The sequence below is a fragment of the Musa acuminata genome, chromosome BXJ3-5 (genome assembly GCF_036884655.1).
Source record: "Musa acuminata AAA Group cultivar baxijiao chromosome BXJ3-5, Cavendish_Baxijiao_AAA, whole genome shotgun sequence".
Lineage (NCBI taxonomy): Eukaryota > Viridiplantae > Streptophyta > Magnoliopsida > Zingiberales > Musaceae > Musa > Musa acuminata.
The window spans coordinates 1,031,841-1,048,298 of NC_088353.1; the positions used below are offsets into that span (position 1 = coordinate 1,031,841).

General features: G+C 46.0%; 4 protein-coding genes across 4 annotated transcripts; 1 reads left to right on the forward strand and 3 right to left on the reverse strand.

Moving 5' to 3' along the window:
- Positions 1–632: 632 nt before the first annotated feature.
- Positions 633–3,862, reverse strand: LOC135637718 (uncharacterized). Its single transcript, XM_065150457.1, has 4 exons — positions 3,660–3,862; positions 3,105–3,521; positions 2,776–3,010; positions 633–965 (listed from the first exon to the last, which is right to left on the reverse strand). The coding sequence occupies exons 1-3, from the start codon at positions 3,768–3,770 to the stop codon at positions 2,819–2,821; spliced, it is 720 nt and encodes a 239-aa protein (XP_065006529.1). The 5' UTR covers positions 3,771–3,862; the 3' UTR covers positions 633–965; positions 2,776–2,818.
- A 518-nt stretch (positions 3,863–4,380) lies between these two features.
- On the reverse strand, positions 4,381–5,461 carry LOC135637996 (dof zinc finger protein DOF3.4-like). The gene has a single exon (XM_065150914.1). It carries the CDS (start codon positions 5,339–5,341, stop codon positions 4,664–4,666), a length of 678 nt encoding a protein of 225 aa, XP_065006986.1. The 5' UTR covers positions 5,342–5,461; the 3' UTR covers positions 4,381–4,663.
- A 2,292-nt stretch (positions 5,462–7,753) lies between these two features.
- LOC135638197 (CCG-binding protein 1-like) lies at positions 7,754–9,863 on the reverse strand. The gene is made up of 3 exons (XM_065151213.1): positions 9,561–9,863; positions 8,344–8,417; positions 7,754–8,253 (listed from the first exon to the last, which is right to left on the reverse strand). The coding sequence occupies exons 1-3, from the start codon at positions 9,799–9,801 to the stop codon at positions 7,903–7,905; spliced, it is 666 nt and encodes a 221-aa protein (XP_065007285.1). The 5' UTR covers positions 9,802–9,863; the 3' UTR covers positions 7,754–7,902.
- A 2,158-nt stretch (positions 9,864–12,021) lies between these two features.
- LOC135639232 (uncharacterized) lies at positions 12,022–16,030 on the forward strand. The gene is made up of 2 exons (XM_065153055.1): positions 12,022–12,739; positions 12,880–16,030. The coding sequence occupies exon 2, from the start codon at positions 12,916–12,918 to the stop codon at positions 15,799–15,801; it is 2,886 nt and encodes a 961-aa protein (XP_065009127.1). The 5' UTR covers positions 12,022–12,739; positions 12,880–12,915; the 3' UTR covers positions 15,802–16,030.
- The last annotated feature ends 428 nt before the right edge of the window (positions 16,031–16,458 follow it).

Sequence of the window (16,458 nt, forward strand, 5' to 3'; positions counted from 1 at the left end):
TATTTAAATCTGAAATTAGCTAGCGTTAGCCTTTTTTTTTTTTTTTTAAGAATGTTAATTAAAGAAACATATTTAAGATTTATAAGCAAATACGTGAAGATCTTAATATCTAGAGGGATATACATATACCATATTCAAAATTTAAAGACCAAATATACTCTTTGGATACTTTGAAAGGTCTAAAATATCTCTTTTTTTATGAGTGCAAACGAGAAGCAATGCATAATGTAAATAACCCCAGCTTTCAAAATCTTCATATTTGCTCTGATTTTTTTATTCTTTTTTTTTTCAGTGCTGCCGTTGACAAATATATTATTATTATTATTATTATTATTATTATTATTTCAGAGGGGGAGACTGTCCGACCTTGTAGGGGATGACGCGGCACACTGCCATTCGCTAGCCGCATCCCAATGTGGGTGCACATTTTTTGTGGAGCCCATATATATATATATATATATATTGGCTATACCAAACTCTAATGCATTTTTCTTTTCCAACCCCATCGTTTCTTGCATGATTAACAATGGAGGCTGAAATGTTAGAGAGCCCGTGATCACAGAACATAACATGTTTTTAGTCTAATTGAACATAACATGCGTGATTGCCAAACAACAGGGAATCCCACGGCATCATTTGAACATCTTGTCATTCTTCAAGTGTGTTGGGTTCTAAAGCACTTAGTTGAGGTTTAGTGACTACAAACCTTTAGAGGACTGTTGACAGACTTTTTTGCTGTTGGTGCTGCGCGTAGATGGTTAACCTGATTGTATCTGCCAATGGTGCGCTAGGTTTTGATCATCAGAAGAAACTATGCAAAAAAAAAAGGAAGATCTTATATTTTAAGAAAGAAATCCTTCCTTCTTTCTCTTCTTTCCTTTCAAATTTCCTTCTCCTTGTCTTCTGCTCTTCGAAAAACCATAGGACTTTTCACAGACTAGCTGGTTTAGAAATTCTTCATGATGCTGCATAAAAGAATGTAGCTATAAAACAAATAATGGATATAACGAAGGAACGTGTATAAACATATCTATTATGACCAGGATAATATGGATTCATAGAATCTACCAGGAAAATTCAACTTTTATTTATAGTTTTTATCACTGCCAAAGTTATGGCGAGAAATCATCCACGCCCATAGTAAGTGAAAATAAAGAGGCAAATTTCATAAAAAAATGATATAAAATATGCAAACAAATAAATGGTACCTAAATATAATAATAAATCATTAATCTACCTAATAGTTAAAACCATTTAAGTCTGGGCCAATTATTCGTCTTGACTGTGAACTTAAGCTGTTCCATGCTACCGTGAACAGGATGAGGAATCTCAAACTAAATATTATATGCACATGAAGTAACCAACACTTGCAGAAAGTGATGATAAAGGGATTTAATCAAATATAGGTACAACATTTGTATTGTTTTATTACGGATGTTCTGTGGAATCCGATGATTAGCATTGAAAGGGCCTTACCGATGGCCAAAAATGAAAACTCTAAGTTTGTCAATTTTTATGAGAAAGCCTTGACGATCAAAAACAGCAGCAGAGCAAACATTTATTTAAAGAAGTCTGTTTCACTAGATGGAAATAAGAATAATGTGCCAGATAATGTTTGATGAACAATAGATCAGAATTAAACAATAATGTCGGGTGGGTGCAGTTGAGACCAATGTAGCAAGAATTCCATATATCCTATTATAAAGCATAGCTTTGCATCTATTCCAAAAAGACACAAGGTCTGCAAGATGGCAATGCTCAGCATTGAGGGAGGGACCCAGGTAGACAAAACAATCATATTAGGAAAGGTAACATTGAGTTGAGCCATAAAGGATGAGTGTGAGAAACAAGATAATTAGATGAGCTGCCACAAGATTAACAATGCATATGAAGAAACGGCACGGGCATGATTCATAAAATTGCTTGTGAAGAATCCATTAACTTGAGTCAGAATCTGAGTGGACCTATAGAAGGATGAGGAGAAGACTTAGTGGTAGTCACCATGGGATATCACTTGATGTAAGGACCTGGAAACACTTGCAAAAAACACAAGATGCAGCCCTCCAAAGTAAACTCTCTAGAGATATCACTTGATGTAGTTTATTTCACACGTCATCCGATAGCTCCATGCACTTTATCTTTATAGTGCTTCTTTAGTAACAAGCAATCAACCGCTGAGGTCTTACTCACATCACCATATTATGTGTTAAACATCTGATGAAATCTTAGACAATTTTCAATTTCTCCACGGCGTTTGAACAGCATATATGAAAGACAGAAGAGTGTTTCTTAAATATCCTTATAGCTACTTGCTGCCCTGGTGCCCTGGTGCCATGACATGATACCAATCAAACAGCCCAATACTAAACACATTTGGATCACCTTATTCAGCAATTGATTCATAAATAACAATCACTTTATTTTAAATTTCACTTGTTCTCTGTCAAGGCTGTTGCTTCCGTCACAAATCCTGATATATAAATGACTACCAATTAAAATACTCATTTTCCAAATTGATCCAACTTTGTTCTTTAGTTGCATCTAAGAACGCTATCGTGCAACAAAGCTAAAAGAAGATCGAGTTAATCAGCCAGATGTCAGTTTAGGAAAGAAGAGGCCGAGTAATTAATATACGAGGCAGTCTGTTCCAGTTGTGCCAAATGATCACGCTAGGAAAAAGAAAGAAAAAATAATTGCTACATTATACTACAATATGAAAGATCTGCTTGTACCTCGATTCCACCTACAGTGAACTTATTATGAGGAGATAAATACCTGTTCTTTAAACCGTACAAAGATGAGCCAAATAAACAACCACTTATAAAGAAGCTCCTGGTACCGCATTAGGCCTTCTGTACCACATAAATATTAGCCAAATAGTCCTCCAAAGACCACCATTAGCAAGGTGAGGAATTAATAACCGCCACCAGTATGGATAAGACGGGCCGGGCAATTTGAGCAATGCGAAGAAGCTCGCAATCAGAAGCAAATGCCAGGGAAGCCCTCCTTCCTAAGGAAGGCAACCAAACGTTAGAAGCACATTGGTATCAGGAGCAAGGCTCATAAACTCCGACGAACAAGAAACGATCGAGTATCAATCAAACCTTGAGATCTGACGAAAACTGCTCGGCAGCATCCTTAAGGCACCCAGCAACTGCAAACCCAACGACGACCGGAATCGGTATCACACCCATCTTTCTCTCATGGGCGCAGTATGACATCTCGCTGAGGGAAGTGACGGCTAGAAGAGGCACACTGAGATACTTGGCAACCGCCCAGACAAGCTCACAGATGATGTTCTGAAAGCTCCATAGCACTCTCATCCAGGGAAAGCTCTTGACTGGTTGAGGAAATCCATCGAACAGCTTACGGATGGCATCCATACTTAATCTCGTCGAACCATCAGAATCCCCAGAAGCTGCTGCACTCATCGCAAGCGGAACGACGCATCTCCCGCCACGGGACTTGGAAAAGCCGCAACTTCCTGTTGTCGGAGGCAGTGATAGAATTGGCCGTTGGACCTGTACGAGAGTGAGAAATCGTGAGGATGAAGAGTCAAGATTTGATGCGCACGAACCACGGGAAGTGAATGAATAGAAAAAGAAGAAGATAATTTGAACAGCCACAAGAGATTGGGCAAAAAGTGATGCGGGATTTGCCATGGATATGCGAAAAGCGGCGTAGACATTTGGCTTCGGAGCGGCTGGGCTCGATGAGGAAGGACGAGGAGGTGGCGGGGGAAGGCGGAGCGGGGAGAGAAGGGAAGACATCGCCTCGGTCGACGGCTGGGAGTTGGCGAACCCCGGTCTGCTCTATCTGTGTTGACCTAGTTATCCCCGGCGTGCACGAGAAGAGGAGGTCACGAGGGCATCTCGTAAGCATGTGCCACGCGTGTGGCTGGCTCTATTTGGTTATTGCTTTGAACCAATTAAATTAAAATTAAATTTAATTGAATTTAATAGATTTTTGGGAGAAATCCATAAATCAAATTATGGATTTTTGGGAGAAATCCAAAAATGTCAAATTAAATTAAATTGAATTAATTAAATTGAATCTTTATTTAGATTTTTGAACTCAAATTAAATTAAATTAATTTAGATTTTTGGGAGAAATCCATAAATTAAATTGAACTCAAATTAAATTAAATTAAATTGAATCTTTATTTAGATTTTTGGGAGAAATCCATAAATCAAACGCGGAGTTTAATAGATGACAAATTTATAGCTTCAATTTATTTTTTCTTACGATGAAAATAGCTCCTATAAGCATAAACAAATCTTCCATTCGTTGGCACGGATGAATTATGTCGTTCTGTTCGATTTGCTAATTAGAAAGATTGATTACGTAAACACAGTGGTGCTTAAAATGAATTAGGCCGTCTAAATAAAAACCAGGAGGCATGATTAGAAGCAGTAACAACGTCAATTATACACTAAACTCGGCAAGGATTAGCACGTACTTAACCTAACCAACTCCTCCCTCAAATCCCACACCCTAACCAGTACTGTCTAATCCGCCTCCACACACGTCCTGAGATGTTCGACGTGATCGACATGCATGAGCTATGTGCCGTACAACCCGAGACGGACGCCTGCGAGCAACACGCCGTGGGCCGTCCATAAGGAAACCAAAACTGGAATGACCCCGCCGATCCGCCGCCCGGTTAGCTCACCTCCCTCGCCGGCCCGGCTCCACCCTCCGCCGGAGCGGAGATGGCGAGGTCCGGCCACGCCGCCTCGGCCGGGCCCGTGCCCGGAGCCGCGAGGCAGTCCCCTCCCCCGCCGTTGCCGACCCGCCACGCTTCCGCGGCCTCGTCCAGCAGCGACGGCGGCCACAGTAGGGTGGGCGCCAGCCCGAAACCCATCTCCTCCGCAGCGCCGGCGCCGCACCCGAGCCCCAGACCGAGCCCGAGGCCGAAGCCGCCCCGGCAGGAGAGGAACGGCTCGTCGAGCCCCAGGAGCCCGGCCTGGACCGGGCCGCTGGGGAGCAGTGGGCCTTGCCCGAGTTCCGCGGACTGCGGCGCCGGCGGAGGGTGGCCAGGGAGAGCGCGGCCGGGCCTCAAAGCCGCGACGACGACGGCGTCGGCGGCGGCGGGGCCCGGGGAGTGGCGGAGGCGCTTGCGGGAGGAGCCGCCGATGGGGACGTTTCGGAGGGAGCCGCCGAGGGTCCAGTAGCGGCGGCACGACTTGCAGAAGTGGCGGGGCTGTGACATGTTGTAGTTGTTGTAGTAGCAGAACTTGGTGTCCCGCGACTCGCACCGCGGGCACCTCTCCCTCGCCTCCGCCACGGCCGGCTTTCCCTCCGCCGGCCGTCGCCGCCCCTCTCTGGACTCCACTGGCATCCCGATCGGTTCACCCTCTCGCTTCTCAGATTCTCCCTGAACACGGTTTAAGATCTCAAAGCGTGGGTGGTTGTGGGGTTCGCTCTCAGGGTTTATGGGCGCTACAGTGGCGTTTATATGGATAAGGAGAGTCTCATTGGGAGGCGCAAGGAAGAAAGAGACGAACATATTCCACGTCGCTGTCTCCTCGTGTACGGAGTGGCTTCAAAGGCTGAGTTGATGAGGAGGGATCCCTTAAATCGCCGTGGACGCTAGTGATTAAGGCGAGGAGAAGCTGATCACTTTTGGCTTTGGTTTGGCGTCTCCATCCGCTCTCTTTCCTGCCTTCAATCACGGTCATATCTGAACGAGAACAGTTTCACAACAGTGTGTGAGATATCGCACTCCATTCTTGAGGCAGCGTCCGTGGCCAGTAGTCGACCAGTGTTCATATTGCAGTAAGCATCTCTGCCGGGGGAGCGGGAAGGTGGCCGCCTGAGGCCATGCCATGTGGGGGCGGTCGCTGCCTCAGCCACAGGATTCCGGGGCCCCACCTGAGCTTCCAGTAGCCGACTGACACGCTGGGACGGCTGACTGGATGCTGCGGGAGTAGGCGCCATGGCCGCTGCTGCAACCTTGGCTGCTAGCATTTGGAATCTTCTGACATGGTGGATCGAGGGAGGAGCTCTTTCCCATTGGTATGTTGGCATGGCGTGGATACGGAGGAGAGGGTGGGAGGAGATAACCCCTCCTGCATGAGGACGAAAGCCCCAGTCTGATCATGAGCTCCGCAACAGGCCTCTGTCACTGTTAACCAAAACAGTGCTAGCATCAGTGTACGAAGAATGATACAGTATACATATATACACACACATCTCAACCCACCGAGTAATTCTTGCACACAAACAGCATCTTTCTCTCACTTTTTACCGAGTGTTAAACATCAATTACAGACGCAAGCTGAGCTCCAACAATGGACACCGAACGCGGATGAAGTTGCAAAAGATATGGATCGACAAAGGAGAGGATAGCGGATGTGACTGTCACTGCCTGATCTCACAGACCCCCATTTATACATGAGCGTACAGCACCAACATGCATGAATGGCATCTACAAGTCATTTCATGTCAGTCTCTACGACCGCCTGCTGTCGTCGAGTCCTTATCGAACACATGATGCATGTTTGAATGGAGAAAATTGAATCTTCTTCTCCTTATCAAAAGCATGTGAGAGATGATCATTTCTTTCACTTTTTTAGATCAAACAAAAAGATCGATTTAACGGTCGTGATGTCGTTATTTAGAACACTGCACCTTCCGCCATATAAAAGAAGAGGAAAAGAAGAACGCCTACACGAGAGCTGTACTGAGTAACGGAGAAGGGATCGGTAAGTGAGAGGTGGGAGCGGGTGACAGGATCCTGGCGCAGCAATAATTGAGGGGAGGGGAGGGGAGGTGGGAGCTCGGGAATGCGCCGAGCTCGAGGAGCGGATTCGCTTGCTGACGGGTGGCGGTGAGGTGCGGTACGGCGCGGGGAGGCTGACGGGGCGCTGTAGACGACGACAGCCACTCCACCGTCGCGTTCACGGGCTCCTCGGTCACGCCGCCGAGGGCCGGGAGGACTGGCCCGCCACCCGAGGAGTCGTTCGAGGTGGGGGGGTGGCTGGCAAGCTGCCGCCCCCGGGCCCGGGTGCGTTCACGGCTGCCTGGGGAGGCGGGGAATGGACGCGCGTTGCGCCCCCTCTTGACGTCCCTGGACCGACGGCATGCTACTGCTCCCGACCATCATGCCGCTGTTGCTTTTGAGGGAACCTTTGGATGCTGTGGCTGTTGATCGCCACAATGATAAAGCCAATCATCTACATGATGTTTGGGGGACACCAACAAATGGCAATTGGCTAACGTACAATGGCCCTTCTTTCTTTTCTGTATAGGTTGCTTCGTGTATGTTTGTCATTTGGAGACACAGTAATTCTCACATGACAACTGATAAGATTGTTTCCTGTTATTCTTCTTATATTTTCCTATTATTTTTATTACTACTATATCTTTAAATTACATAGATGTCTTGATTTTAAAGATGAGTTTCTGTTTTATTACAAGGAAAGAAAGAAGGAAAACAAAAATACAAAAAAAAGGGTTGATTGGGAGGTGAAAAATAAGATATTGGTGTTTGGTCTATGGAAATGATTGAGGAATAATGAGACTTGTTCTTTGTAGGGACGTAAACAATCCAATCATCCTCCTCTTCACCTTCGTGGTGGTGGTTTAGCAGTGTCTCTTAGGCTCATAAGCTCATGCTCAAGCACTGCACTACAAACAGGAATATATATTCATCCTTCTTCACAAAAATAGCACTGGATGTAGCTTAGAGAGAGTTTTCAACAGTGTAATTATCAGATGCAATCCAAATCAATGTTACACAAGTGGAGCATAGATAAGCTTTTCTTGTAACTTCATTACCTGTTCATTAACGTAACAGAGATAGAGTGATGAAGCCACACTCAGCTGCTCAACAACAACGATCATGACTAAACTAGCATGTACATGTGCCATACTTCAGCTGCTGATACCAGAAACAAATCAATCGGTCTCATGGTCTGGGGCTTGTGTGTACCAAGCAGGAAGCCTCCCTTTGCTTCTGAGTAGTTTGGTGAAAGGAGAATCAGGCATTCTGGCCTTTTCGGCTTCTTCAAGCTCTTCCGCCGTCGGGGGCAATCCATCAGGAACAGGAAAAGGTCTCTCTCTTTCCGTAACTGAGGTTACCGGTTTGGGTTGTGGAATTTCTTTTTCTTTCTTATTTAGCATTGCTTGTGGAATTTCTTTTTCTTTGCTATTTAGCATTGCTGTGAGGCCATGCAAATAGCCGATCAGCGACTTGATTCCACCAGCCTGCCATACAAACTTCTCCACATCTTCTTTTGGCAATTTCTCCTGCAAATATGCAAAAGAAAACAATGAGCGAAGAGCGATAACATCGTACAACACCTTAATAATTGGCCATTCTGTTCCAAGAACACATACTTCAAGATCTTTCAGCTCAAAATAGGCCCTCCAACAGCTGTGGCAATCATCACCTTCGAGCGTTGTGCAGTAATCTGCAAGAACAAGAAAGGTGGCATATATTAGCATGCCAAATGAAGTCTAACGAGAAGCAGGTATCCCTCCAACTCAATCTAACAAAATTGGAGAATCCCATCAATTAGTGAAGAAACAGGAATAGAAGACGCGAGCAACATGACATTTCTACTAGCTATTTAGAAACACCATGCTGTCATTTTGAATGGATGAAATGCTTGGGTGAATGCTACTAATATTTGGCATTGATGAAACAAAGTCGGTACAAACTTGGAAGTACTGTAAAATAAATGATCCAGTGGTGACACTAATATAATAGTCCAGGGACATTATCCATTTCTAATTTATGTGGCTCTTCATGAAGACCTGATCATGCCCTCAATGCAGATCATAAATCAATTTGTTCCCATTTTAATCAAAACTTTACCATGTATGAACTCACTTGGATGAAGAATCAAAATTCAACCGCAACAAAAAGGGTCGGGTCACCTGGATGAACGAAATCAGAAACATCCTATGTATAACATGGAAGACACAAATCGGAGCTAGAAAAAAAATAGTGGTTCTTTCTAGGACAAGATGACAAGAGCTAATAAAGGGTGTACAAGGTTCATTATGCTAAGATCAGAGACAGAATGATGCACTCTCAAAGTTCGATATGCCGGTTTAGGCTACAACAGTCCAATACTAATCTCTGTCCTTATTGCTATCTCCCGAGCTTCCAATATTCATCAGTGACAAACATCTAAATTTTATGCCAGATGTGGATTCCTGAAAGATATCCTTAGGCAATTTATCTAATTTCACAGTTGAATATTGCAAATTGACGCGCAGATGAGGTCAGGCTTGCAAACATGTCACCTTGCTAATTATTACCTTTCTGGCTCGATTCAGTAATTAAGTAGATATTTACCATATCTTCGTCCGGAAGATTAGCTGATCGAAGGTGCAACAAGTCATTTCTAGCACAGATGTGCCTGTAAATCTAAGTAGTCGTTCTCAATTCCCATATTTTACTGTTTTTTAGTTCACAAGTAGAACCCTCAACATCAATTTAGGGCTAAAAAAATCACGACTTTAAGATAAATCAACAGTAACATTGTGTACACCCAAAACCGCAAAGACAAGAACACTAGAGAAACCAACGATTGCAGAGTGCGTACCGCTGAGGTCGTTCTTGGTCTTCTGCAAGAAAGGTGGATCCTTGAACCACCGCTCGATGCGGCTCCTGCTGAAAGGCTCGAGCTTGGGGATGGACGCGTGGCTCCGCTGCGCGTCGCAGAGGACGGTCGATCTAGGGGCCGGCCTCGACGACCGCGACGAGAGGTCGGGCCCGGCGATCTCCAGCGCGAAGGCCGGACACGAATGGAGCGGCGGAGATCGGAGAGCAACCGATCCGAGCATCTTAGTCTTCCAATTCCTCCTCTTCGTCTCGGCGAGGCAGAGCTTTATGCAAGCAAAAGGAAGGATAAGGCACACTTTTATTAATAGCATTAATATCTTAAAAGATATTTACTAAACATACGTCCAAAACAGAAACCGACAAAGGGACCCACGAAAGATGAGGCAAGGTATTACGTGACGTGGCAAGAAGGTGGGGGGTCGGGGTAGGATAAACTGGGCGTGCTATTTTGATTTCTATTTTTCTGATCAGGTCAAACGGAGGGGGAGTAATCTGAGCCGTCGGAGACGAGCTAAACAGGGGAGCGATGCAGCGGGATACGGTCACCGTCTGCGAACCTTATCTTAATCCACATCTCCCCCGAGTTCACGGAGTTACATATGCCAGAATGGTGGACGTATCACCGGATGACGTGGCAGTCGGTAAGATAAGATAGAAGGTGTATCATTTTGGATTTTACGCACGCAATTGGATGGCTCGATAGAAAATATCCTATGCAGAAAGAAGATATTTTATCGGACAACTTGTCTGCTGTGTTATGTGGATGAAGAGGACGTAAGAGTAAGCACATCAACTGTTATGGTCTTTGGGCCAATCGTGATTTCTTTGCCTTGGCACCCTCCACTAAACATATCAAATGGATGTGGGCCAGGTTTCTTTCCATCTCCACCACCTGTTATGGTCTCCGAAGAAGACAACCGGCGGGGAACCCTAGAAGAAAGAGTGCACCGGGGAAGAACCGAGAGAACAGTGCCACAAACTTCGCTTCTTCTTCCTTCGACGCTTCAAACCATGCGTTCGCGCCACCTTTTGGTTCCGAAACGAGGCATGCATCGGCTATCAACAAACACAAAAGAACAAACCACGAGGAGAATGGGGAAGTAGATTAATAGCCGCACGAGGAATTCCTCCTGCGTGAATCCTCCTGTTCTTCGTACATGCTCTCGTTTCGTGGTGGTGGTGGGTGGGGTTGTGACCTGTAACAAGACAAGCCGGGAAGCTCTCCCATGTATTTTAGTTTTGACAGACAGACTGCGGGCATCGATGAACAAAGAAGCTGCTGCTGATTGATATCAGATGGCTAATACAGGCTTAAAGTAACACACGAATTCCTCAGCATAAGCATCCGCAAAGTAGTTGCTAAGATCAAGGTCGCTGCTTGTGTGAGCCAAAGAGCCCCTCCCGTCTATCCGAGAGATCCATGGTCTTTGCACACACTTTCCAGCCAAGCTAGCCACCCTCAGGTGCAAGTTTTGTGCTAATGGAGTCGATGCCGGTTCGTCTGCAACCCTACAATAAAGTTCCAAGTTGCCTCTCTCCTGCTTGGACTTTCATTTTTCCTTTGATGAAGAAGAAGCTTACAAGGATGGAGCAGTAGCAGCACGCAACGCAACCTGCGCTGACCTGCCAAAAATCTATTCCGATCTCAATGTCTTTGTCTTCAAAGCCCCCACAGGCTGACTTGCATGCGGTGATGGGATGGATGGATGGCTTATGGTCAACTTACACAACATTCTTTTTCCTAGTTAATACTCCCATTTGTATTAAACACACAGCAAGATATCAAATGACATTATCCACGGATCCAAAACAAATCATGAATATACCATTGTTGTGGTTTCAGGAAAGATGATGAGTGAATGATAGTCTAGAGGGTGGTGGTCCAATTCGAGCTGGTGATCGATTAGATTAGAATAGATGATCTCATGGCAACAAATTTCAATGGGAGTGTCACCTTGTCACCCTGACAGCACAAAGCATGCTTGACTTTGCTTTGTGGACTTTTAGATGGTTTGTTGCCAATGCCCAAAGCTATGATTTGGGAACAAAAATTTCATATGGCCTCTGCTTGTCATATCTCATGGCCACAATGAACCACTGTTTGTCGCAAAGAGACTGTGCTTAGCTACAACTAAAGGTCAAACCCAAGCAAGTAAGACCTGCAATCACTTAATGTGTCCTCCGGGACTCTGGCAAGTGTTCTTGGATTCATTCATGGATGGTGAGTGGTTGACTTCTAGCCGAAACCACGACATTTATTTGGCAACACGTCCACCACCTCATGCGGCACACCCCCCTGAGGTCCGACTACATGTCGTTCAGTGGATGCTCGATGACAAGTCAATGAGCATCGCACTGGTGTAAGAACAGTATAAAGTTGATCGAACGATGAGCTCGATTGTCTGTTTCTGTTTGTTTATTTGGTTTACTGTTTCCTTTTACTGATGATAGTTGAGGCGGAGGAGAAAGTGGGGGCAGCAAGTAGTTTCGTGTTGTGGTGGTGGTGGCTACAGTGGGCAGGGAAGGGTAGCGGGAGCACATAATCACTGCGTGTTTGGATGGATTGGCCATTGGAGTAATGGAGCTGATGATGGCCTGCTTTTAATATTTTGCAGGGAGGGAGTTGGTGGAGATGAGCAAGGAATGAAAGAGAATATAGAAAGAGAGGGAAGGGAGGAGGGGCAAGCACAGAGGAGTGGGGAGTGGAGAGTGAAGCAGAGATTATCCTCGATGGTGTGGCAGTGTTTAAGATGGGAAAGATCTGCTCTTTGATCGAGTTGTTGAGGCTTTGCTGGATCTCCATTGCTTCCTTCTTCCTGGACCTTGTCCTGGTGGAGTTCGGCTCTTTGACCTCCTCTGATCTGGTGGAGGAAAAGCAAAAGGGGGTTGTGCTGAGGAATCATATTCTTTCTCTCCCTCTATTTTGCAGCTCTTGATTCCCTTCCTCCCCCCCCCCCCCCCCCCTCTGCTCTTCTCCTTTTATCTGAGTGTGGTCTTCTCTTTGACAAATGAGGTTGGAGTCTTCACAAAGTTGGCACCTTTGGGCGATTTCAATGGAATCTCGGAGATTTTGAGTTTGAATGTTGCCCTTTTTAATCTCCTCCTTACCATTCGCAAAAGCAAAAGTTTGCCGAATCTCAATTTAGGTTTCTTTTCTTGGTTCGCTCTTGTGCCCCTCAAATCTCATCTTGATCACCTTGGAGCTTGTGTTTCTGAAAGAAAGCTCAGATCTTTACCCTTTTTGTGCTCTTTTGAAGAGCGGTTTTTGATCTGATTCTGATGAACTGATGGCCTTCTAGGGTTCTTGGCTGGGAGGCCTTCGGTGAGCAGCACTCATGCATCTCTCTCTATGGAAGCCCATCTCACACTGCGCCGCCCTGATCCTCGACAGGAAGAACCGGTGGCAAGATGGCGGCGCCGGCAAGGGCCTGTCGGAGGAGGAGGCCAGGCGGCGACCCTCAATGCTCCGGCAGCTGCAGGAGAACAAACTCCGTGAGGCCCTGGAGGAGGCCTCCGAGGACGGCTCCCTATTCAAGTCCCGGGACATGGACCCCGGGACCTTCGGCAACCCCGACGACGGCTCCATCAGCCGGTCGAGATCGCTCGCCCGCCTCCGTGCCCAGCGGGAGTTCCTCCAGGCCACCGCCCTCGCCGCGGAGCGCACGTTCCTCACTGCTGATTCCATTCCCGCCCTCGATGAGGCTTTGTCCAAGTTCGTCACCATGTATCCCAAGTACGTTTCTTCGAACAAGATCGACAGGCTGAGATTGGACGAGTATTGCCACCTTTCGGACACCGGCGCCAAGGTATGCCTCGACTACTGCGGCTTTGGCTTGTTCTCCTACCTTCAGAGCTTCCAGAGCTGGGAGTCTTCGGCTGTTAGCCTCTCCGAGATCACTGCTAACTTGACCAACCATTCTTTGTACGGCGGCGCTGAGAAAGGCACCGCCGAGCACGACATCAAGACTCGGATAATGGACTACCTCAACATTCCCGAGAACGAGTATGGTTTGGTTTTCACTTTCAGCAGAGGTTCTGCTTTTAAATTGCTCGCAGAGACTTACCCATTTCATACGAACAAGAAGTTGCTGACGATGTTCGATCACGAAAGCCAGTCTGTGAATTGGATGGCTCAGAGTGCGAGGGAGAAGGGAGCCAAGGTGTACAGCGCATGGTTCAAGTGGCCGACGCTCAAGCTCTGTTCCACGGAGTTGAGGAAGCAGATCTCTGGCAAGAGGAGGAGGAAGAAGGACTCGGCTGCTGGGCTCTTTGTGTTCCCAGTCCAGTCTAGAGTGACTGGAGCAAAGTACTCGTACCAGTGGATGGCTTTGGCTCAGCAGAATAATTGGCATGTGTTGCTTGATGCTGGATCTTTGGGCCCCAAGGACATGGATTCTCTCGGACTGTCGCTCTTCCGGCCAGATTTCATTATCACGTCGTTCTACCGCGTGTTTGGGTTTGATCCAACTGGTTTTGGATGTCTCCTGATCAAGAAATCTGTGATAGGAAGCTTGCAGAAGCAGAATGGTGGTACCGGATCAGGAATGGTGAGGATTGTTCCTGTGTTTCCTCAATATTTGAGTGACTCGGTGGATCGTCTGGATGTACCGGATGGAATCGAAGATGAAACTATCGACGGGAATGATGAATCTTTCATGCCCGACACTCACAGAGGATCGCAGTTGCCTGCTTTTTCAGGTGCATTCACTTCAGCTCAAGTGAGAGATGTGTTTGAGAGTGAGATTGATCAGGACAACAGCTCCGACCGTGATGGGGTGAGTACAATCTTTGAGGAGACCGAGAGCATTTCAGTTGGAGAGGTCATAAAGAGCCCAGTTTTTAGTGAGGACGAATCATCCGACAGCTCCTTCTGGATTGATTTAGGTCAGAGTCCATTGGGATCAGACCATTCAGGGCAGTCGAACAAGGGGAAGTTGGGGTCTCCAACACCACCTTCATGGTTTACCGGAAGGAAGAATCATAAAATGGTGTCACCAAAACTTGTTTCTAGTATGTCGAAGAGCCCCATATGTGATGATCATGTGCTATCCTTTGATGCAGCTGTCTTATCAGTCTCACAAGAACTAGACCATGCGAGGGAAGACCCAGGAGAAGGACCTTCACAAAATGGGCCAAAGCATGCACGCTTCCAGCGCGTGGGTGAGATTGAGGAAGAACCCAAGGTAAAAGAAGCAAAGGGAAAACGAGCTGTTAAGTTTTCTTCTGCCAATGGGAGGATTGCTAGCTCAAGTTCTGTTTTCGGATGGCACGCTGGTCATGAGAATGGCTCAACTTCTGAAATATACCCTGAAAGCCATATCGAGGTGAAAGAGAGTGCCATAAGAAGGGAAACAGAAGGTGAGTTTCGGCTGTTAGGAAGGAGGGAGGGAAATAACAACAGGTTTGCAGGCAGTAAATTCTTAAGCGTGCAAGAGAATGAACGGGCGTCGAGCATGGATCGGAGGGTATCCTTCAGCATGGAGGATAACAGTGCTACAGGATTTTCTTATCGTAATTCCGATGCAGGTGAAGCATCCGGTGATGCACCAGAGTATGATGAGGGCGATGATGATGATGCCATTTGTGATGGTGATGAGAATGATGCCATTTGTGATGGTGATGATGATGATGCTCAAGAGTGGGCAAGATTGGAGCCTGAAATAATTTGCAGACACCTTGATCATGTGAACATGATGGGTCTCAACAAAACAACTCTAAGACTACGGTATCTGATCAACTGGCTCATTACATCGTTGCTGCAGTTGCGATTACGAGATTCAGCTGGGGACAACGGTTTGCTTCTCGTCCAGATCTATGGCCCAAAGATCAAATACGAAAGGGGTGCAGCTGTGGCATTCAATGTGAAGGATGATAGTGGGGCGGTGATCAAACCAGAGATTGTTCAAAAGCTGGCTGAGAAAAATGGTCTTTCCTTGGGCATTGGCTATCTTAGTCATATAAGGGTCATGGACAATCAGAAACATTTACATGGAGAAGCTTCAACTGATGCTTCCTTGTATCGTCCTGCAAATAGTCGCCACGATAATAAGAATAACAGTAAGAATGTTGTGATCAGAGTGGAGGTCGTTACTGCTTCGCTTGGGTACCTCACAAACTTTGAGGATGTTTACAGGATGTGGGCATTTGTGGCCAAGTTTCTGGATCCATCATTTGCTGAGACCGATAGATTATCCACCATTGCAGAGACTTCAGAAACATAGCCAGTGAAATATGTTTTTTTGCAGATTTTTACAAGATTCAAGTGCGACCAGCAACCTCCTACGCTGGTCAAACCAACAGAAACAGTCATGAACATTGTGATCAGGAGATGCAGATAATTAAAAATACAAGGGGAAAATGCAATCCTTTTATGTATCTCTTATGTGTTCTCAATAGTTTCCCTGTTTGGGAGAATGATAATTTGTGGTGCTTCAGGCCAACCTATATTCATTCTTGTCTTTTCGAGGTATCCATCATTTTGTTTGATGTAGAGTTTGAGGGGGCAAACCATGGCATCACAATGAGGTTGCTCCTTTGCATCACGAATGACTAGGGTTCGATCAATGGAGACAGCCTCACCACTTGTATATGTGAGATCGCGGGTATCACCCTTCACCAAATGGCACGGCCCTTGGGTGGGAGCTCGTGTGCCGTCCGGGCTACCCTTTTTCCACAGTTTGCTTAAGCAATATGTAGAATCACAAAGTCATGAATGGATTTCTGTGTCAAATATGTAGAATCACAAGGCAGATTATAGATTCTCATCATTCTGATTGGAAGATGGAACACTGCTCTCACTCTTTATGTGTGTGTTTGTTTTATATCTGTGACTGTTGCTTTGTGGGATGCTTTCCAAGAGCTTTTGATGTGTAGTATTC

Excerpts from the sequence above, each read along its gene's own strand:
- LOC135637718 (XM_065150457.1), bottom strand. The coding sequence starts at position 3,770 with ATGTCTTCCCTTCTCTCCCCGCTCCGCCTTCCCCCGCCACCTCCTCGT. Across the intron at positions 3,522-3,659 it reads CCGCTTTTCGCATATCCATG|GTCCAACGGCCAATTCTATC; the intron begins GCAAATCCCGCA and ends ACTCTCGTACAG. Across the intron at positions 3,011-3,104 it reads AGTTTTCGTCAGATCTCAAG|GAAGGAGGGCTTCCCTGGCA; the intron begins GTTTGATTGATA and ends TGCCTTCCTTAG.
- LOC135637996 (XM_065150914.1), bottom strand. The coding sequence starts at position 5,341 with ATGCCAGTGGAGTCCAGAGAGGGGCGGCGACGGCCGGCGGAGGGAAAG.
- LOC135638197 (XM_065151213.1), bottom strand. The coding sequence starts at position 9,801 with ATGCTCGGATCGGTTGCTCTCCGATCTCCGCCGCTCCATTCGTGTCCG. Across the intron at positions 8,418-9,560 it reads GACCAAGAACGACCTCAGCG|ATTACTGCACAACGCTCGAA; the intron begins GTACGCACTCTG and ends TTGTTCTTGCAG. Across the intron at positions 8,254-8,343 it reads TTGAGCTGAAAGATCTTGAA|GAGAAATTGCCAAAAGAAGA; the intron begins GTATGTGTTCTT and ends GCATATTTGCAG.
- LOC135639232 (XM_065153055.1), top strand. The coding sequence starts at position 12,916 with ATGCATCTCTCTCTATGGAAGCCCATCTCACACTGCGCCGCCCTGATC.